Genomic DNA, 23,753 nt, shown 5'->3' with positions numbered 1-23,753 from the left:
TTGATCCTCAGAAGATCCTATTTCATTTCTGAAACACAGTTACCAGTTTGTTCAGAATCAGTAGGTCTACCACTCTTGTTTAGAGTTAAAGTAAGGGGTAGCTTCATTTAATATGTCCAACCAATCTCCTGCTTTTTCACAGCCCAAACTTCGATTTTAAATTGGGTTTGGGCTTTGTGCTCAGATATATAATCTTTTAAAAGTGCACTTCTTAACATGTCTCCGGCCAAGACGCACATCCGGACTGAAGAATGACTAATGTAATTTATTCATAAACACAAACTTCTTACTTCAACTACTTGATCCTTCAATGGACTGATTACCACAAAAAATGCAATATAAAAAACCTTTAGTTGATTAAGTGCACTTCTTTAATAGCAGCACAATACACATGGATTTATGCATCAAAGTATTTAAAAATATTGCAAATCATTATGCTCTCTTCTCAGATCATCTGCTGATTGAGATGTTCTTGCAAACTGTTTGCAAATCTAACTACATCTATGGATATTGACAACTCTTTCTTGAAAGATACAATTTTCACAAAAAATATAGAAATTTTAGCCAACGATATTTTTAACTCTAAGATGTCAGACTGTGTTTCTAAATGGGACTTATTTAATTTCAAATCTAGAGTGTAGATATGGCATAGAAACTAAAATACAATTAAACATTGATGACTTGTCTGTTCAAGCTCTAGAGTGAAGAAGAATACAGATTATTTTTGGGTTTGAAAAAAGGAATTTTAAAAGAAAGTCCTTGTCATCTATAATATATATAATATAAATATTAACACCTTATGCAATGACTAAACTAACTTCAGGTATTTTGTAAGTGCCTTTTATGAAAAACGATATTTGATGAGGCTTTAATAATGACATCTGTATGTTGTTTACTGATGACATTCAAGACATTAGTAATAATATTTGCTATAATTGTGACCTTCTAGATCATTTTGATCGGGTAGATTCAGGGGCTCTAATTCTGTTTCTAGATTTTTGTATAGCCTTTGACACCACTGAACATGGTTTCATACTCCACTCACCGAACGTTTTTGGTTTTGGAAATAAAAACCTTGACCAATTATTTCAACTAATTGATATGAAAAGTTGGCTGTTAGCACATTCCAGGCTGCAGTAGATGGTAGTTAACTGGTTCCATTTTCTTGAGGACCATTAACAGGGCTTGCCAGCGGGCCAGGAATTTGCTGGCAGCATTAGGAGCAAGCTGGAGCACAACAACACTCCAGTGTGGAATAAAGTCTTATTCAAACAGTACCATGAGATGCCAGATGCCAGCCAAAACATTTTACCTCAGACCTAGCATAAACTAAAGACCAACAGCAGAGTATATGGGGGGGAAAGCTATTCTTGTGTCTGAAATTTCTTGTACTGATTACTCTGAAGTGCCTGCCAGAGTTTCAGAGTCTGAACAGGCAGGTAGGTAGGTTGTGGTAGGTTGTGAGGAGGTTTTATATTTCTCTTAGACAGGTTCCTGACAGAAGACATGAACATGTCCTGGAGAGAGGTCAGGTTGGTCCTGACAATGTTCTTTGCTGACTCTACTACTATGTGAAGTCTGTTTATGTCCAGTTGAGTTTTCATACATTAACTAATGAGCATAATATGGACTAGATATTTGCAGCAGTTCCTTGGGCAGGTTCTTCTTAGCTGACAGAGAGAGTACATTATCTTTTGTGCTTTTTTGCTGATGGTGACACTGTTCCTCTCCCACTTAAATTCCTTGGTGCCAATGAACTTGAAGGATTCAGTGCTGGGCACAGTTCAACTGTGGATTGTGAGTAGAGGCAGTGAAGTATGAGGTTCCAGTGTTTATCTACAGGTTGTCTGCACCAGGAGTGCCTATCTATGTCAAGCCGTTTTAACATTTAATGGCTAAAATTGACTATCTGTAATTAACATTATAGATATCAAGAACATATTTTTAACTAGTTGTAACTGCATTCTGACTAGTCAAAATGACAGTTAGAGATACAGTAGCTATAATTCCGTTTTAGCTAGTCACAATGAAAGTTAGAGATATCTGGAATTCAGATTTGAATAGTCAGAAGTGAGTTACGGATATCTGTAATGATGTCACTGAGAACGATATTCAACTCGTCACACATTCTTAATGACAATTGCAGATATCTATAATTGAGTTTTGCCGAGGCAGGATTAAAGTTATAGATATCACAAATGTCTTTTTGACTCGTCGGTATAGTTGTGCATGACGTTGCTGATGCAAGGCTTCCCATTGGATATTCACCCAGCAAACAAATCATTTGAGCCGGTTTACAAGTAACAAGAAATGGCGGTTGCTGTTGTAGATAAAATAATTAGAAAATGCCATTAAATAGAACGCTATTTTGATTACTATTTGATTACTATTACTATGATTACTATTCAGTCTATAATGAGTTTATCCTGTGGGTTAACAGCAATCACCCCTATAACAAGCTCCTCCCACCGATTAATATATATATATTTTGTGATGGTTTTGATCTTGAGTGCAAGGGCAACAAACAGTATACCGTATTTTCTGCACCATAAGGCGCACCGGATTATAAGGCTCATGCTAAAACAGTCTCAGTCTCAATTAAAAACAGGCGCAGTCTCAATTACGGGGTCTATTTCTGTACTTAACCCATACATAAGACGCACCGTATTATAAGGCGCATGCTAAAACATACGGTCTACAAAAATAAGGTAACGGAAGCAAAACAGTGAGTTTAGTTGAACTTTATTTTACTATTTAACAATACACACACATTATTTTTTTTAATCAATCTTCTCCCACAAATCCATCAAAGTGCTCATCTGTGTCGGAATTCAACAGCTGGGCAATTTTGCCATCAAACATGCTGGGTTCCCTCTCATCATTGTGGTAGTCAGTCTTGCTGCCAGGTGGCTGTTTAGCAATGATGCCGGCTTTCGCGAAAGCTTAGACGACAGTTAAAGCAGATACCTTAGCCCAGGCATCCACAGTCCATTCACATATGGTGGCGTAACTCGCCCGGCGCTGCCTCCCAGTCTTAGTAAAGGTGTGTTCGCCGTCTGTGATCCATCGCTCCCACGCCGCTTGCAACTTCACTTTGAACACGCTATTTACACATATGTCCAGCGGTTGGAGTTCTTTTGTTAATCCTCCTGGAATGATGGCAAGCTCCGAATTCATTAGCTTCACTTGGTTTTTCACAGTAGAGGCGAGATGGGCGCGCATTTTCTCATTTTTCTCATATCATACTCTCATTTTCTCCTCATCCATCCAACCCTTTTGATTGGCCTTAACGATGACTCCGGCTGGAAACTTTTTCTTTTGGCAGCGTCATCCTCTTAAAAATGACCATAGGTGGTAGTTTCTGTCGATTACCATGGCAACCAAGAACAACAGTGAAAGCCGACTTCTCATGCCCCGTGGTGCGTATCGATACCGTGCTAGTCCCCTTTTTCTCCACAGTATGGTTCACGGCGATGTCAAGTAATCTTGAGTAATCATGTTACTGCAGTAGGTGTGGAAGATGGCCAGCGTTTCTTTGTAATCTGCTGGCAGTTGCCTTTTCATAAAACGAAAGCACCAAGACGGACCTCCTTGAAAGTGTGCAATCTTCATGTCTTGTGCTATCGTTGTTGCCTTTAGTCGAATGGTGACTGTAGAGACGTTTCTCCCGGCTGTTCTTTGTTCAATAATCCATTGTTCAAGTTTGTCTTTAAGTTGGCAAAAAAACCTTCTTGCTGATGGTGCAGTGGCTGTGTCTGATTATTTCCATCTCAAGCAATATGTCACATGCAGCATGCTAAATTTCCTTCTCTAGACTAACCTCCTCTGCTGCCCTCTCCTCCCAGGCTGACCCATTCTACATTCATTCATTTTCTACCGCTTATCCGAACTACCTCAGGTCACGGGGGGGCCTGTGCCTATCTCAGGCGTCATTGGGCATCAAGGCAGGATACACCCTGGACGGAGTGCCAACCCATCGCAGGGCACACACACACTCATTCACTCACGCAATCACACACTAGGGACAATTTTCCAGAGATGCCAATCAACCTACCATGCATGTCTTTGGACCGGGGGAGGAAACCGGAGTACCCGGAGGAAACCCCAGAGGCACAGGGAGAACATGCAAACTCCACACACACAAGTCGGAGGCGGGAATCGAACCCCGACCCTGGAGGTGTGAGGCGAACGTGCTAACCACTAAGCCACCGTGCCTCCCGGGCTACCCATTCTACACATTAGTGGAGTTTTCCTTTTCTTTGGTCTCCAAATAAAACCAGCAGACAATCTTAAAGGTAAAAAGGACAGAGGTTTATTCTTAGGCTGCAGAGGGAGCACACCCCAGCAGTACAGCAGTTATCAGGGGCAATAGAAGTACATACCAAACTTATTTTTCTTTATATTTTTCTTTCCTAAATTCTGCCCAATCTATTTTCAATCTATTGGGCCAATGATCAGTTTTGGGGTCTTAGAACCCCTGGGACAGAATTTTGGTCTGATACTGGCCACAACTGCAGCATTCTTAATTTAGGGATGCAGCTGAAATGACCTAAGTCGAGGCACTGTAACTCAGTCAGTTGCCCAATCGATTGCGCACTTTGCTGGTTTGCCATGCGACCCTCAAAGCCTGTATGTTTTGTATATGCCTCTCCCAATACAGAGTGTATAGATCATCTATATGGGCTGTGTCATATGCACTTTAAGGCTGAAAAGGCTCTATGAGAATGTGATGAATTGGTGTAAGCTAAATGGTGTCGAGAAAGCTGTTTTTATAATTGTGTGTCACTGTCGAGTTTCACATGCTTTTCCTGAGATACCATTGTTCCTAACCACTTTTCCTCTCTGGACCTGCCTGACCTTCTGGTTGAAGTCTCCAACTACAGTTGCAGAGGATGGCCCAAAATGGACAGCCTGGAGATACACGGGATAACTGTGGATTGTACAAATTAGAGATCATGTCTTTCAGGAGGAATGCTTTTTTTTTTTTTTTTTTTTTTATTTTATTTTATTTTTTTTTAAATTATGCAACCCAGAAGGTTGCATAATTAAGAATGTTGTGATGTGCCTGTGTTTGTGTTTGTTGTAATCATTTTGCCTTTAGCACAAGTGATTAATACTGGCTTCAAGCCCCAGCATTGTCAGGCTGCAAATGTCGGGCCCTTGTGTATGGCTCTTAGCCCCCTCTGCTCCAGGGGTGCCATTCGAAAATGTTAAAGAATAATAAAGGCTTCTTTTTCTCTTTTTGCAATCACTGTTTTTTTTTTTTTTTCTTCTTTTTCTTTAGAATAGAGCATCTGCATTTGTGATGAAGGTCAATGTATGTGAAATAACTATAGCATCTAAACCTGACTGCACGTTCTACCTCAAGTTAGAATGGGACAAAGACCTGGGAGCTGGTTTTGTTGTTGTTCTCTGTGATGGTGTCTCTGCATGGAGTGGTGAAGGTATATAATTTTACTGAATATCACATGATTTCTTAACATGATGTCATTCCTCACATTAAACACGTGCATCCATAATTTTTGTTCTGTCATTAGTCTCAGAGGAGGATGTCAGCAGGGAGGCCCAGGAGATGGAGATGCAAAGAGAGCGGTATGTTAATGACCTGCAGCTGATACTGACTGGAGAGGTGCAGGCAAACCAGAGCTACAGCTTTCATCTGGCCCCTGGGCAATCTGGAAGCCATATTTTGGAGCTATCCTATGAGAAAGTTCAAAGTAACATGTCGGTGAGTGGCTTGTTATGGTTTGCTGATATCATTCACCTTTAACTCTCTTGGGATTAGAGTTGAATTTCTATTGTTGAGTATTTTTGTTTCACTGTTTTGTTGTACTGATGTACAAGTTCTACAGTCCTTAGAAATGTGCTTATGTGTCAAGAATTTACACCAAATAGGCTTATAACTAAAGTGGAAATCTATACAATTTGCAAAGTTATTTACCAATATATTGTCCTTTGCAATATTATGACAATTTTTAAGGGTTGAAGCAGTTTTTAAAGTTTAGTAGGAAATGTTGACCCTTTTCAGTGAGTGGCCCTTGTCAGGCCTTTTGAATGACATTTAGTGAAAATAAGTGAAAAAGCAAAGAATTAAAAAAAAAGCATGGTCAGAGCAGCTGACTTCACCAGCACCATTTTGTTTGCATATATTCCTTTTCCAACCAAAAGTATTGTTGATGATTTGAAAGTCTTCCATTTGGTCAGCATTGTGCATTAAATTTCAAGCCTAATTTAAGGTGATTGTACAGAACTTGTATTGTGCACATGCCGATATCATGAATTGCATTGTCTTATTTATTAATAGTATATGTAGATGTTTATCAGTTTGGTTTACATTCATTTATTTTACATTGAAAGTTTGATCATTACTGTGGCACTCAATTTTATTGCTTTTTGACAGTTTTGATTTAGTCATACTTAGTGCCTTTTGATAAATATATTTTCAATTTAGTTATTATTTCAGGCCATACTGAATAATTTTTCTAAAATTATACTCTGAATAAAATGGCATTTATTTTAGTAGAAAATAACATTTTAGCTGACAAGCTGCAAAATTAATCCAAATACAGTGTTGGGCAGTAACACGTTACTTTTGACAGTAACTAATAATGTAACGCATTACTTTTTAAATATAGTAACTCCGTTACCGTTACCATATGGTGCGTTTGTCCATTACTTTTTTAAATGAATTAATTTTGGCTGAAGTGTAGCCTACAGCCTAACCTGTTTACAGCAGTGAAGCATTGTAGGATTGGTGGATGCCAACCTGTAAACACGAAGACGCCGCACTGTGGGCGTGTTTCCATTTATTCAAGTTTGTGCGGCAGTAACGTCGAGTCAAGGCGAGATCAAGACGAGTTTCTCAAAGTGGAAATATGCTCATTATTTCACTTTAGTTAAGCATAAAGACAAAAACATTTTAATCAAATGTAAGCTGTGTCATTCTGGTTCGAAAGTCCTATCTACTGTGATAAACAGCAACTCCAATCTGGAGGTAGAAACTACATGCCTCGACAAAGCTAGAAGCTAACCCTGTGTCGGTGGACACACTCGAAGTGAGTCAAGCCCCTCCAGCCAAACAACAGCGACTAGATTTTAACCGGACTCTTAGCCAGGGATAGATCAACAAACAGTTTTGTGTTTGTATAGACCATAACACATAAAAGGGCATTTAATGAACATTAAAGAACGTTCTTTAAAAAAGTAACTAAAAAGTTACTTTTAACAGTAACGCGTTACTTTTTGGTGTAAGTAATCAACAAAGTAATTGAGTTACTTTTTGAATGAAGTAAATAGTAATGGTAACTAGTTACTATTTCTTAGTAACTAACACAACACTTTCCAAATATTTCAACATCTAACGTATTTACTGGTTTTGTCTGTTTCACCCCAAATTGTAGTGTATATATAAATATGAATAGTATGTAGTATAAGTATAAATATGATTTTATCATGACTATATGATGATCTCAGTAATTTTATAGCTTAATTTAAATAAAAAAAAGATATCATAATTATTAATGTAATTTTAAAGTACATTAAAAAATCTAATGAAAAGACAGTAAAATATAAATTGATCAAACTTATTGCACTCATTCTTCTTTTGTCTTCTGTTTGACAAGCACTTACTTGGGTTTTTAAAGTTAATGACTGTTATGACCAATTGTGGAATGGTTTATGCCTTTCTTTTAAATTCATAAAATGTACAGTGTATAAAATAAGAGTAAAATGTAAGTTATCTCTTAAGTGCATTATTCAGCAAAAGCAGTATTGCAGTATTGTCTTTCCTTCACTGTCTGTAAAAAAAAAAAAAAAAATACTCTTTTCATATGCTAAAGAGTCTAGATTTGCTCTCAAAAAGATCCACAAGAAATTGTGCAGTTGTTTAGACCTTATATTGGCAAGCTAATTAAAAGAGTAACATATTTGGTATCTCTATTTTCTCTGCAATACATCACCATAAAATAAGCCCCCACTATGAGCTTCACTGCAATTATAAAACATTACATTTCTTTCCTTTTTTATATCTCAGTTCAGGTTTGGCATGGTGGAACTGCTACCTGTGCAAGAGCCAATTAAAGTCATAAAAGAACTTATTAGTTATGGCTTAGAGCGAAGTGCTCGCCTGGAAGCCAAGAAACACCACATGCAACAGGAGAACGAGACACTGAGGAATAAGCAGGAGCACATCACTGCAGAGTAAATAACAATATATGTAGTTCTCTTTTTACTGAAGACTTTTTTTTATGTTTGATTTTGCTATTATTAAATATCACTCTGCTTTTGATATTTACATTTAGATGTGTTGTAACCAAGTAACTTTTGCAATTTTGGATTTTTAAATGTTCTGTTAAATTGACTGATTAAACAGTTGGTAAATCTGAATGTATTTTCTTGGTTTAGGTTTCAACTTTAAATACTGTAGTTGTTGTTAAAAATGACAAATTATCACAAAGACCAGAGATTGAGATAAAAGCAGGCCATTTTGAATGAGAAAAGGGGAAAATATTGGCACAGTCAATACAATGATTTTAAATATCCTGAAGAAAAAAAAACACAAGTGTTGTGGCAAAGGAAAACAATTGTACTTGATTACAAACATTATAAGAGCTTTAAAAGCCAAATTACAGTCAGTGACCTCGCCAACAACCACACAGTGCAGAAAGTACCATCATTTATAGAGATCACAATCATAAATATAAAAATATAGAGTTCATACCAGTAGTTGCATATCACTCCTCAGCAATAAGTAGTATGGAGTCTGCACCGAAATACTGGAACCACGATAAATGTCTACTAAGTAAAGGGAAAAACACAGTGTGGAGAAAGAAAGGATTTACTCATAAACCAGAACATACAGGCTCATTGATACAAGTATGGTAGTGTCATGGTTTGGGCTTACATGGTTGCTTCCGGAACATGCCCACTCATCATTGTTGATGTAACTCATTCCTTCAGTAGCAACAGAATGAACGTAGTAGTCTAAAGAAACATTGTCTGCCAATTCTCAGAGAAATGCATTTAATTTAAAACTAATTAGGAAAAAGTACCTCATGCAAGAAAAAAATACCCCAAAGCAGACTTCCAACACAACAGAGTACTTCATCACAGGAATATTGGAAATTAATCACCAGACCTTAACCCCAGTGAGCATGAATTTAACTTCTAAATAGGAGACTGAAGAGAGAACGCCACCTGGAAGAAGCAGTACAAGCTTGGAGAAGTAGTACAAAAGAAGAATGTTGAAGAAACATTTTGCTGACTGGATGTTATCATTACAAGCAATGGATATGCAGCCAAATATTAAGTGCTATTTACTTTACTTTAATGTCATCTGCTATCATCAGTTCTACATATCAGAAAATGAAAGCCATAAATCTGATTCACCATCTTATATTAATCTTTTAGTTTCAAACCCAAATGATTAATATAAAAGAGAAATAAATATCTTATTATCTGTGTGTGTATGCATACATTATGACCATTGACAGATGAAGTGAATAATACTGATTATCTCTTCATTACGGCACCTATTTGAGTTTGACAAGGGCCAAATTTTGATAGCAGGCTCAGAGCATTTCCAAATCTGCAGGTTTTGTGGTTTGTTCCCGGTCAGTGATCAGTCCAAGGAAGGTACAGTGGTGAACCGGCGACAGGGCCATGGGCAGCCAAGGCACGTTGATGATGCATGTGTGAAGCAAAGACTGTCCCATGTGATCTGATCCAACAGATGAGCTACTGTAGCTCAAATTGCTGAAGACTTTAATGCTGGTTGTGATGGAAAGGTGTCAGAATACACAGTGCATCGCAGTTTGTTGAGTATGGGGCTGCGCAGCCACAGACCAGTCAGGATCCCTGTCCTAATATTGTGTTGGTCCCCACACATTTATACAAATTGTATCTTTATCAAGAAAAGTATTTTATTTACTTGCTTAGTTTCATTAGCTATATATTAAGTGCCTAAGTGCCACCCCAATTACAAAATATTAATAATGACCATATAAGCCCTAAATTCTAGGCTTACTGTTAACCCCATAGATTGCTCTAAACTCAATCAAGGGTAGATGGTTTTTCTTATATTACCTATTACTGAAAACATTAGATTCTAGATGTTCTGTTTTTAGAGATGCATAAATATGACTAATTTTACATCTTGGGCTCTAACGATTAGATGTTTATTTATTTATTTTATTGTTCATATAAACTTGACTGTCACTGACATTTTTGTTTCTGTAGAATGGAGAGATATATCAAAGAAAAGGAGACTTTGGAGAGCGAGCTATACAACCGCTTTGTGCTGATCCTTAATGGGAAGAAGGCCAAGATCCGCACTTTACAGGAAAGGATAAAACAGCTAGAGAACACTATACAAGATAAAAAGCACAGGTAAAGAAAACTACTGGATGACCTATTTTTACAATTCTTGTGTATCCACTTATGAATTACAGTGGATATTGTCTGCACAACCCTGTTAAAATTGCAATGTTTTTGTGATGTAAAAAAAGAAGATAAATCCTTTCAAAACCTTTCATCCTTTATTGTGAAAGTGAAAAACAACTAGAATCATTTTAGAATTTCAGAAGCCTTAAGGTTTTGCACCAAAATGAAAGTCTTGGGTGGGGTTTTTTTTGGTATTGCCAAATATTTGGTATACAAGTTTTTGTATTGCCACCATCCCCTGTAGCCCAGACATGAAGTATTTGGTAGATTGTCACATGTAGAGCAACCAGAACTTGCCAGAAATTGTTGCAATTCTTTTTATTTATATTCATATTTCAAAATCCATATTTTTTCCACATGTTGATTATTGTCTTTACAGTGATGCATGGTATATTTAATGTTACAATTTTTGTTAACTCTTGGGTAGCTTTTCCAGTTGGATGTTACTAAAAGATATCAGAATGATCCTATAGGAACAGCTGTACTTTATTTGTGTTTAACCACAATCACAGTCTCTTTAATTGATAGAATGTATATTATATGCAGGGTCTCTGATTTTTGAGAAATGAGTCGGGCCGAATAATAATCAAAAATCAAAACAAAAATCAAAACACACGTGTAGCCAATGAGCAGAAAGGGGCAGGACTTGTCAATATGCGCGGAGAGAGTGTTCAGTGCGCATGTGTGACATTAGAAGAAAGCGGTTTTAGCATTGACATGGAGGATAAAAACAAAGAAAGAAAGCGAAGAAAGGCTTACGATAAGGCAAGAAGTAGGACCGTGTTAATATAGGATCAGCTTTCCAGCGCTGGAGAGAACTGAAGGAGCGGGAAGTTGGCCGCATATTCACAGATTGGAGTTTCCCGAGTCAATAACTCCTGAGCTAAACGCTGTTACTACACAAATAACACCTCTTTTCTATCGTAGTAATGTAGAGACGCAGCTACAACCGTGTTTTGTGTAGTAACAGCGTTTAGCTCAGGAGTTATTGACTCGGGAAATTCCAATCTGTGAATATGTGGCCAACTTTATTTAAAGGTGCCCTGCCACATGTATTTCATTACTTTTGTGGTAATGTCTGAAGTTTACCATGGACTCTGTAACATTTTTTTGTGGAAAAAATGCATTGGTTACCTTGTTTCAAGCCATTCTAGTGTGGTATAGAATAGAGATGAGCCGGATACTCGGCTGAAACGAGTATCCGGTACGGATAAAGCACTTCTGCCGAGTACGAGTATTATACGAGTAATACGAGTCAATATCTGTGCTCGGATTGAATGAAAATCATCATTGGGTATCTGATTGTGTCAGCGTTCTGTGATAGGCTAGTCACAGCGCCCCTCCCCTACACACATACAGATGTATTGTGTTGCTGTGTCTCGCTCTGCTCACTCACAGTCACACACAGAACAGCTCTCTGTCTCTCCCTCAGTCACTCGGGTTCGCGGGTCTTTTCCGTTAACGTTTAGGGTTTCTTCAGCTTTTTACTTCGGGTTGTAACGTTAATAATACGTACTTACTAACCAGTAGAGTTCTGGTAAACGTGGGTTCGTTCAGACGTGGTGCTTGCTTGGTAGAATGTGACTCGCATTGCGTCTCTGCCTGTCGGAGATTTTTTCTTTTTTAAACCTTCAGCTGTCTCTAACCAGTAACCAGACACTGAGTGTCTGACACGCTTTTGCTGTATTTCATAAAAACATAAAGGTAGTAAGCTAGTGTTATAAATATTACAAATTAATTATTAAGCTACTCTCACACACACACACACACACACACACACAAACAACTGGTGTGGAAATAAAAAAATAAAAAAGAACCAAAAAAATAAAAAAAAATCACACTGATCGTAAAAAAATTAAAAGGTAAAAAAGAAAGTTATGTTGTTCATTACATTTTACTTCATAATTGCACTGCATTGTTTTGTTTTCATTGTTGCAAAACTTGTTCTGTAATATAGTTCGTTTGCTATCGTGATCAAAACCATTGATCTGAAGCTCAATCCTGATGCTGTCCTGTAAATATTTTTCTAATCAGCAATAAATATAACAATTTCTGATCAACCCATATCAATTGCATGCTTAAAATAACATACCGGTTAAAGCCCCGCCCATTCCCTGCCTACTTCCGGGTTAGGCCCCACCCACTCCGAGTACAGATACAGATACAGATAATTCATATGGTTAACAGATACAGATACAGATAATGCTGTACTCGCTCATCCCTAGTATAGAAAGCCTGCAGGAAGACTCAGCTCGATTTGCGCCAATTCTCATGAATATTCAAATGAGCTATGCTGCTTGGCTCCGATTGGCTAACCGCTAGGATATGAAAGCATGACTATTCATTCATCCAGCGAAATAAGTAGCCTAGGCTAGAGGAAATTTGTTTACAATCACCTTGAATTGCGGCAGAATGGCTTCTTCACAAGCCCATTGACGTTCAGCCATCCTTGCTGTATAGGAAACTCACTGAGCTACACGAATTCTGGGGGCGTGGTCTCAAGTGGGAGAGCTCATGAATAGTAATGAGCTCAATCATTACGACATCAGACTGACCAGCTTTTCCAACTGACCTGATTTCTCCCCTTATTTCTTTTAAGTGGCTAGAACTGACCGGGGAGGTAACAGTTCGTTTTCAAATTCACGACACAATACAAACACATATGGACCTAACACGTATCAAAAAATACAAGTAAAAACGGTTTTGTGTGGAAGGGCACCTTTTAAGACGCAGAGGTCGCTTTTTTCCTTCTCGATAGGTGAGTAACGTTGGTTTTGCTTTGTTTCACAGAACTAATATATGCCGTCCTTTGCATGATTATGCTTGTGTGTCATTTTTGCTTGTTTGTTTATCTGCAGGGGGGCACGGTGGCTTAGTGGTTAGCACGTTCGCCTCATACCTCCAGGGTCGGGGTTCGATTCCCACCTCCACCTTGTGTGTGTGGAGTTTGCATGTTCTCCTCGTGCCTTGGGGGTTTCCTCCGGGTACTCCGGTTTCCTCCCAAAGACATGCATGGTCCAAAGACATACATGGTAGGTTGATTGGCATCTCTGGAAAATTGTCCCTAGTGTGTGATTGCGTGAGAGAATGAGAGTGTGTGTGTGCCTTGCGATGGGTTGGCACTCCGTCCAGGGTGTATCCTGCCTTGATGCCCGATGATGCCTGAGATAGGCACAGGCTCCCCGTGACCCGAGGTAGTTCGGATAAGCGGTAGAAGATGAATGAATGAATGAATGAATGAATGAATGTTTATCTGCAATCGTATTGTTCTTCCCTTCAGCTATGATAAAGACACATTCTTTCCATTATTTGCCTAGGTTACATATGTGTGGGCGGAGCTATCAATACAGAGATCGGACCCATTTGGGTTAAGGGGCGTGTTTGTTTTGGTGAATTCAAATGTCGACAAAAATCTGAGACCCCACCTTTAATTAGTATTTAACATGAGTTTGAATGTGATTGGCTGATTCTGAATAATGCCATGTTCCTGATTATAAAAGGCTATGCACACTTATGCATCCAAGTTTAGTGTACATTTTTTTTACCTAAAATGATTCTTGTTTTCCACATTATATTGGTTGCAATTTCACATAATCATTGAAAAAGGCTCCGATATGATTTATCTTAGTTAGATTTTTTACACAACAAAAACCTGCCATTTTAACAGGGATGTGTAGACTTTTTATATCCACTGTATAATTACAATATTACACAGCATATACTAGACATGTTTACCTACAGAAATAAAATCTCAGCCAACTATTATTCAGCTATTATATAAAATCCAGCCTTCATGAGAATGGATGAAAACAAATGATATCCAGATTTTAAATATTATAGACATTACACCTAAAAAAACATTTTCATCAGTATATTTTAGTAATAGTTTTGTTTATATATATATATATATATATATATATATATATATATATATATATATATATATATATATATATATATATTGCCTTTTAATTTAAAAAAAAAAGTTCTTCTCAGGAACATTTAACTTAAACTCAGGATGATCAATTTCTAGAAAAATCATATATTTGTAATTTTCAATTTACTACTTTTGCTTTTAGTGTTTTTTGTTGCAAAACATAGAGCCCATAGACACATTAAAATATGGCATTTTCTAATCTGCACAGACTCAAAATCTTCTCTCCTTCCCTCAAATCCCTTTACACTAATCATCCCATAATTACCAGCATTCAATTAAAGTGTATTTCTTACAGACACAAAATTTCAACATCCTTTCTGCAGTATACCAAGCCAAATGGGGCTATATGGCAATAACCCAGCAGAGAGTTTGAGAAACTCTCATATTCTCAAATCCCAAAATCAAACCTTAAACCAATAATAAACTCGTACATTCCCAAAAAGTGGCAGAATGGTACTATTCATTACAAATTAACTCTGCAGTAAGTAAAAGACATTTCCCCCGTTTCCAGACACAATCAGACAATATACACCATATACACATACTGGTTATTCGAGACTTACTTTCCTACTAAAAACCCCGAAGTGTAATTTCTGTAAAACAGGACTGACTGTTAAACATATATTAATGGACTGCTATGCTCTTAACAACACTAGTCAATGCTTTTACTCAATTCACTTCAATTCAATTTAGTCTGGATTGATGAAGTACTTCCGTAAGAAGAGGAGAGGGAGAGAGAGATAAAACCTCCAGATCTGCTCCTTTACCTAAGGAAAGTTATTCATAATAAGCTAGACTAAACAAATGTGTTTTAGCCTGGACATAAACACTGAGACTGAGACTGTGTCTGAGTCCCAAACACTAATTGAAAGGCTGATCCATAACTGTGGGGCTTTGTAAGAAAAAGCTCTGACCCCTGTTGTGGCCTTTTGTACTTTGGTACTCCCAAATATCCTTAAAAAAATAAAAAAACAAAAAATCATAAAAAAAACAAAAGCTCACTCGGGTACTGTGGCACACAAGCATTAAGTTCTTTATAGTTTAGTAATAGTATTTTAGAATCAATGATGTGTTCATATCTTCTAGTTAATTCAAATTCAAATTTTATTTGTCACATAAACAGACATGCAGTGAAATGCTTTTAAGTTTTCGCATATCCCAGGTTATTATGAGCCTGGGGTCGGAGCGTAGGGTCAGCCATAGTAAGGCGCCCCTGGAGCAGGTGAGGTTAAGGGCCTTGCTTAAGGACCCAATGTTGATGTCTCAGCAGCTTGTGAGCTTGAACCCCGACCTTCTGGTCAGTAACTCGAGGCCTTAACCACTGAACCATCACGTCCCCCAAGTTAGGACTCCAGCTGCTGCGTTCTGGACTAACTGGAGCTTATTTATGCTCCTACTGGAATATCCAGACAGTAAAGCAATAATCCAACCTAGAGGTAACAAATTTATGACCAGTGTTTATGCATCATGTAATGACATCATATTGATAATGACATCAAGGGGTAGCATATATAGGGAGAAAAGCAATGGGCGAAAAACATAACCTTACAGAACATTACCTTAGTTTGTTTAGAGTAATCACCATTTAGATAAACAAACTGATAGCGATCTGTCAAATAAGACCTGAGCCAAGAGAGGGCTGTCCCTTTAACACCAACATGTTCTAGCCTATCAAGTAAAATAGCATTGGTCACTGGTATCAAAAGCTGCACTCAGCTCAAGCAACACCAGCAAAGAGACATAACCCTTATCAGAGGCCAGTAACAGGTCATTTACAGCTTTAACCAGTGCTGTCTCTATGCTACGATGAGGCCTAAATCCAGACTTATAAAATTCCTGAATATAAATCCTATGTGGGTATGAGCATAACTGCTGTGCTACAACCGTTTCTAGCACGACAGCTGCTTTGGGTCGAGGTTTTTTCATCAAAGGTTTGATAACCGCTAGCTTAAAAGATTTCGGCACATAGCCAGTGATAAGGGAAGATTTTTTTAGCTTCAGAATGGGTTCAGTAGCTACAGGTAGTATCTGTTTAAAGAAACACGTGGGTAAGGGATCCAGTATGCAGGTTGATAATTTTGAATAAGAAATCAGTGAAAATAAGTCAGTCTCTTGAAGGGGATTAAAACGGTCTAAATACTGATCAAAAACAGAAATATTATCTGCTGCATTATCTATCAATTTGTTTGGTATTAAATTAATGGTCTAAATTTCCGGCCTGATGTTATCAATTTTTCCATTGAAATAATTAATGAAGTCATTACTGCTACAAATAGATGGTGTATGCTTTTCGACAGTATTTTTATTCCTAGTTAATTTTGCAACAGTATTAAATACGAATTTAGTATTATTTATATCTTCAATAAGGCTGAAGAAATACACTGATCTAGCAGCACGAAGAGATTTTTTGTAGTTATGAAGGCTTTCCTTTTATGCTAATCAAAATACTGATAATTTAGTTTGACGCCATTTACGTTCTAATTTCCTAGCTGATTGTTTTAAAGTGTGTGTTGTCATTGTACCAGGGTACAAGTTTTTTCTCTCTAATTACTTTATATTTAAGTAGAGCTACAATATCTAGTTGTAGCTAAACACTGACTCTAAATAGTCAGTAACCTGATCAAGTTCTGTGGGGTCAGATGGTGATCCAATCCTGGATGCAAAAAAGGCATATAAATTTACTAATACTAGCATTTTGCTAATATAAGTATTTTAAAAATGTCCAGGGGTCTGTGTTCTACTTTAATACTGTGTCTGACCCAGCTCTATAAAGTGCATTTACAGTATTTCACCAACACCCTTATCCATAGAGATTTTGAGAAATACTTTGTAGTCTCAACTTAAATGGTGCACTAATGTACACTTTCTATGATGCATTTTTTCCACCTCCCAGCTGGAAGAAAGGGGAGGCCGGTCATAGAGAAAAAGAGCATGTAGATGAGAAACTTGAAAACAGTGACTATGGAAACACCACAGATGAGGAAGAGGATGGGGATCCAAAAACTCAGAATCTGAAACCAAGCAATCAAGGTTGAGTAGCATTACATTATATCAGTATTATGAGTATATTACATTACATTACAGTTTATCTTCGGTGTTAAAAAAAATTCTACACACCCATATTTAAATGGCAGGTTTTTGTTGTGTAGAAAAAATTAAACCAAGATAAATCCTGTCAGAGTTTTTTCCTATGTTTATGTGAAATTGTAACCAATATATTAAAGTGAAAAACACTAAGAACCATTTTACAGGAAAAAACACTAAAGATAAAGTGGAATTTCGCCTTCCAGCATGACAATGTTCCAAAGCACACCCACAAATCAAAAAAAAAAAGAATTGCTTCACCAAAAGAAGATCAAGGTTTGGAATGGCCCAGCCAGAATACAGTTGTAAATCCAGTCACAAATTTGTGGGGTGACATGAAGAGGGCTGTATACAGGACATGTCCTGAGTTGGCATGCTTTTGGGGGGAAGAATGGCAAAATATTGATAAGTCAATATGTGCCAAACTGATTGACTTTTACCCAAATAAGATTGAATGCTGTAACAAAATCGAAAGGTGCTTAAACTAAGTTTTAGCTTAGGGCAGGGGTCGGCAACCTTAAACACTCAAAGAGCCATTTGTACTTGTTTCCCACAGAAAAAAAAACACAGGGAGCCACAAAACCCTTTTGACATCTAAAATGAAGATAACACTGCATATATCGTTTTTTCTTTTCTTGCATTTATCCATGTTTGCCTACCTGGGGTTGAAAATCTTGATCTGAATTGGATGAAATTTTCAATTTCACGCCGGCAGATTTCGCAAGTCGGTAGTTATGACGTATATATTTTGAGCGACAAAAAAATGAAACACGGTTTATTTTAATGTTTCAAGAGCATCATAATCTTAGAATTTAGAATTACATTTTTTAAAAAACTAACTAAAAAAATGTAATTAATATTTATTTTCCAAATCTACAGGGAGTCGTGGGTTGCCGACCCCTGGCTTAGGGAAATGCACAAGCATGACAGACATATATATACAGTGATGCCTCGAGATACGAGTGCTCTGACATACGAATTTTTTTTAGATACGAGCTGTGATTCGACCATATTTTTGGCTTGAGATACGAGCAAATTTTTGAGATACGAGCATCCGAGCCGCGCCGCCGAAACAAAGATCCCAACAACCACGTGTGCTCTGTTTCCCCCGCCTCAGCTTCCCACGTCTCACTCGGTTAATGCCGCCTTTCCACTGCACACGTCAAACGACGGCCGATAAACAGGAAGTCATTAATTTCCTATGGAGAGTCGCAAAGGCGCTGCGTGAGGTGCCGACCATCTGCGGATCCGTAATTTTCGGATCCGTTTTAAGCGTTGGATCTGTTAAAAAAATTTAACTTGTGCGACTACACCGCATCTGATATACCGACCGGACAGGTTTTTATTAAAACGACCGGCAGATGTTAGTGAGGAAAGAGTGACAAAAAAGGCAAAAACAAGTGAAGAGAAAAGCGATGAAGAAAATTAAGCAAAATTAATGTAAAGAAAACAGAAATTGTAGCAATTAAGTTCAGTTAAGTTAAGAGAATTTCAGTTCTGTCAGGACCACTTTGTCAAAAGAAAATTTATTAGATGATATGCATACAGTTAGTGTTGGCGGTATGGTTCTGTTCTGGGCAAGAATCCACGCGCCCGTCCGTGCGCATGCACGGACAGAGTCGGAGAAAGCAGCGAAAATAGAATAGACCCCTGTATAACAGAACCACTAATCATGCATAGTATTCGATATGCTCGCTTACGCGGATTTGGAAAGTAATAAATGAATGAATTGATAAATAAATAATTAAATAATTGGGGAGAGAGAGAGAAAAATATGTGGAGATTTATGACGTAAACTGGAACAAGGAACACAGGTTCCGGCGTGGTGGAGTCGGGGTTGGAGGAGGGAGTTTAGATCGCAGCAGCAGCGAAGCGCTAGAGCGGCTCTATGAATTGGAATTTATATGGTCGTCGTAACCGGATTGGTGCGCGTCGTGGACAGCTGATTAACAGCTGATGCACGCTTGACGACGTGGCCTGCCAGAACTGACGTGATGCTTGATTTAAGTTCGTTAATTTTAGTGAAGTTTAGTTAAGTTCCATTTAAGTATAAAGTAGCATTAAGAGTGTACAGTAGCGAGTAAGTGAACGAAGGTGAAAGTGTACGTACGAGACAAAATTCCTCCTGTTTACTCCTCCCTCAACCTCCATGCGCATCTTCCGTAAAGTAAAACCAGTTTATTTTTTTAACATTCTCTTTTACTACTGTAAGTTTTTATACAATATTTGTCATTTATAAATACAGGCACTGTACATTTTTCATATTCAAAACACATAAACAAAACAACTGGAGTGGAATTTTGCGAGCTGGAACGGATTGATGGGATTTCAATGCATTTAAACAGGGAAAATTGTTTTGAGATACGAGCAAAGTCACGGAACGAATTAAACTCGTATCTCGAGGCATCACTGTGTGTGTGTGTGTGTGTGTGTGTGTGTGTGTATATATATATATATATATATATATGTATGTGTGTGTGTATATATATATATATATATATATATATATGTGTATATATATGTGTGTATATATATATATATATATATATATATATATATATATTCATTCATTCATTCATTCATTCATCTTCTACCGCTTATCCGAAGTTATATGATCTTTGTAAAAACATGCAAGAAAAAACATTTTTTATGTCCCTAGAGGCAGACATGACAGATAATATAGGAGCTTAGCTTAGGCTAGAAAAAGACAATGAGGAGAAAAAAGGGTTATATGTTAAAGATATGTTTTGCAAGCATTGGAAGTGTCAGATGTAGACCCTTGGTTTATGATTCAGCATCTCCTTCCTCTTTGTTTCATAACTAACTAAAAACGTATTTCATGTATGGTTGCTATTGTCGGTTCCCTATGTGGAGCTTGCACTACTAATAGGTAGCTAGGTAACTATGAAAAAAAAGAAGTTTAATAAATTTATATTTCACACATGCTTGATTCTTCTATTCAAAGTGCTGGCAAACAGCCCCATGGATGACAGTCTAAATGACATTGCGGATGTAGCCCCAAGCCGAAAAAGGCGTCAACGAGGCATTCAGCCCTCAAAATCTCAGACAAAAAGACCAGCTCTGGGACAGAGACAGAACTTAAGGTAATATCCTCACTTTTGCAACTTAGAATATAAAATGCACTTCTGATTGTCATACATACGTAACTTTTAGCTTTGCTGGGTTTTTTTGTATTTTAAGAATGTATTTTAAAAGCATGCAAAAGGATCCTTCCAATTTGGGTAGTACTAATTAGACTGTATATAAAAGGTTCGTTTGCAGATTACGAAAATTTCTTGGGTACATTTTTTTTTTTCACATTTCCAAATCTTTGAGTTAACTAAATATGAGCTCCCTCTCTAACCAAGACATTAAACAATTTAGCGGTCATAGATTTGCAGCTATTTGTAGTGCTGTCAGTCAGATATCAATCATAACAAAGAAAACAATTTATCCTGGTAAACATTTACTTTTGATCATACAGTGGATATATATTACATATAATATGAACATGAAATACATGAATACATGAAATATCTGCTCTGATCAGACATACCTGTTTTTATAAATTGTAAAGGTTTAGTATTTTTTTTTTTGTTGAGACTGCACTATTTTATGTGCAGTCTGAACACTTTTCTATATTATATTCTATACATTTTTTAAATTGTAGAATTAATTATTAATTTGAATGTCATTTTCACTGCATTTTAATTATGCCGTTTGTTACTTGATTTCAAAACATTTTTTCCAGTCTTCACTTATTATTTCAGTGTCTTTTATGTTAATGTTAAAACTACACATATATTACGTATGTGGATAAACAGGTGTGGAATGATTAACTCATCGTTGTTAACATAAACTGATTACACCCGTGAACAGTCAGCTGGACTAAGTTTTTTATCAAAAAAAAAAGTCATTAAGAATTAAGGCAAATGTTAAAAGCAGGTTCTTAAAAATCCTGATTAAATTATTATTGTGACTGTACTTATTAATTCTAATTATAGGAATGATGTGCTTGAAGAAACCAAAGCAGAAGTGAGTAAAGTTCCATTTCAACAGCCTACACAAGGAAGTCCAGATCCTGATGACCTGTTTGATGACATCTAATTTCCTTCATGTTTCTGACACATTATTTAAAAATCAATTTGTAGATTAAAGCAGGACATTACATATATAGCCTAGATGTGAAACATCCGACAACAGACATTTTAGCATTCCTATTTGACATAAAAAAAACATAATAAAGGTGTTTGTATTTGTTTTTATCATTATTTTTCAAATATTCAATACATTTGTGTGTGCTTTCCTCTTTTTTCTGTATATGTGTTAGTTGAGTTGATAATATTTTGTTAATTGTAATTTCAATAATCTTTATTGTTTTATTTTATTGCATAGCCCATTACTATTTAAATAGTGCAATGCACATAGATATTATTAGTATTACTCACATGGCTGAGGTGGACGTGTTGCTGTCATTTCTTATAGGCATCATAGAGAATTATAGCGAAATCTACCGGTTTTATCTCCTGGACACAATTTTTCTAGATTTTTGTCTAAATTCTCATGTACTCTTTTTGCTGACTGGCAAAGCTGAATATACTGTAACCCTAGATGAAATTTGGACTTTTCCTCTGTATTTATTTCTTTTATATAGTCAGCTTTGCATTTTGTTGGTCCCCTAAACAGTTCCAATAATTCTGAAGGGCGCTGTATGTACAATTCACCTGCACTAAGCTATATTTACTCATGTCCTTTTGTCGTTTAAATTTTAAAATTCAAATTCTGCACAAGAAATTTATGCTTGTACCACACGCAGTTGAAGTAATTATAGATAAGTTTCCATGCCTAAATTACTATTCAGTGATTGAGGGTTGGAACAATATTGAACACTTGATAAAAATAATTAGATCTGTTCCTTGTTACAGAATGAGAATACAAACACTCAAATTTCTTGATGGAATTGTATAAGAATATGCAGGAGGTCTGTATTATTATATGCATTCTCCTGCTTATTTCAAATGAATAGGGTTTCTTATGTCAGAGCTTGCATTTGCATACCAGCAACAAAGTCCTTTCTTAAGCATACAAAGCCTGAATGTATCTACACATGCAGCAAACCAGAAGTATGGGAAGAAGCTCAGCTATAAGACTACAAGTTTTCCACATAAACAAAACATAATTCCAACACCAAGCATGGCAATTATTCAATTGTTCAATCTTCTCTTACTCTTAAGAATAATTCAAATACATCTTGTAGTTTTTGAGATATACTTATTTTGAATTGAGCATGCCTTTTTCAAGCAATATGCTCAAAAATAGGCCCTGGGTTGTTTAGCATATTGTTTAAATGTTTAGCATTTTGGTTTGAACAGTAGCAATACCTGCAAAGACTCCTCAGACAGAACCTGAGCAAAAGATGGCTTCAATCTGACCATAAGTGCAACAAAATGTTGTGATCTGTTTTAATGTGCATGTGTGAATGTTATATCAGGGTGCTAGGGTGCAAGGTCACTAATTATTTTACTGTAAAAGTGGAGCTACATATAAAATGTAGTAGAATGTTGACTCTGAATATTTAGTCACCTGATCAGTGGGGTCAGATGGTGATCCAATCTAAAGATCATTAGAAAATCTAAGATACTTCTACACCTCTATGCAGTACATAAACATTCATTTGACGCAGTAATGTTGCAAAGTGCATATATTATGTCTAACACATTTTAGATTAAGTTTGTCTGGAAATGAAGCTGAAAAGCACTATGCAAAGAAATCATAATCTAAGACCTACTGTTCATCAACCAGGCCAAGCAAACAGATCCAACCCATATTTGACAGATGAAACCAGACAGTCCAAGTTGTACACTTACTTTGAATTATGTAAATTATCATTTATTAGACCATTTCCATTCTTCAGCTGTCCAGGTTTTATGATCATGACACCATCTTTTTCACATTTTTTTCATTGGTGTGTATGATTAATGGTTTAGCAATTGCAACTCTTACATGGATGTTGGCATTGTAAAGTTCTTTGCAACATTAGTTCTGTATTGTTTGGACACAATCCTTCCTAGTCAGCATTCCTTATTATTAAGTTTTGATTTATGTCCACTATTCTTCTTTGCTGATGAAGTATCAAAAACATACTATGAAACTGTAACTCAAAGTACATCAATCTCAAACTTACCAACTGATTACATAAGAATGTAAAACTACTTCCCTCAATCAAAAAAAACTGTCTATCTACAATCCTGTCATTTCTTTTAACCCACTTTTAATAAACTTTTAATAAACT

At 36.7% G+C, this 23,753-nt stretch overlaps 1 protein-coding gene across 1 annotated transcript in view; it reads left to right on the top strand.

Moving 5' to 3' along the window:
- xrcc4 (X-ray repair complementing defective repair in Chinese hamster cells 4) overlaps positions 1–23,753 on the top strand; it is a 25,354-nt gene extending 1,601 nt beyond the window's left edge. Inside the window, exons 2-8 of the mRNA XM_060896294.1 lie at positions 5,285–5,444; positions 5,538–5,728; positions 8,033–8,199; positions 10,237–10,386; positions 17,271–17,407; positions 20,427–20,565; positions 21,466–23,753. Coding sequence (XP_060752277.1) covers positions 5,306–5,444; positions 5,538–5,728; positions 8,033–8,199; positions 10,237–10,386; positions 17,271–17,407; positions 20,427–20,565; positions 21,466–21,568 — 1,026 coding nt within the window. The 5' untranslated portion in view covers positions 5,285–5,305 and the 3' untranslated portion in view covers positions 21,569–23,753. The remainder of the gene's footprint in view (positions 1–5,284; positions 5,445–5,537; positions 5,729–8,032; positions 8,200–10,236; positions 10,387–17,270; positions 17,408–20,426; positions 20,566–21,465) is intronic.

This window comes from Tachysurus vachellii, chromosome 20 (genome assembly GCF_030014155.1).
Source record: "Tachysurus vachellii isolate PV-2020 chromosome 20, HZAU_Pvac_v1, whole genome shotgun sequence".
Taxonomy (NCBI): Eukaryota; Metazoa; Chordata; class Actinopteri; order Siluriformes; family Bagridae; genus Tachysurus; species Tachysurus vachellii.
Note: the sequence above shows the minus strand (reverse complement) of the source record. Positions and strands in the feature narration are given on the sequence as shown.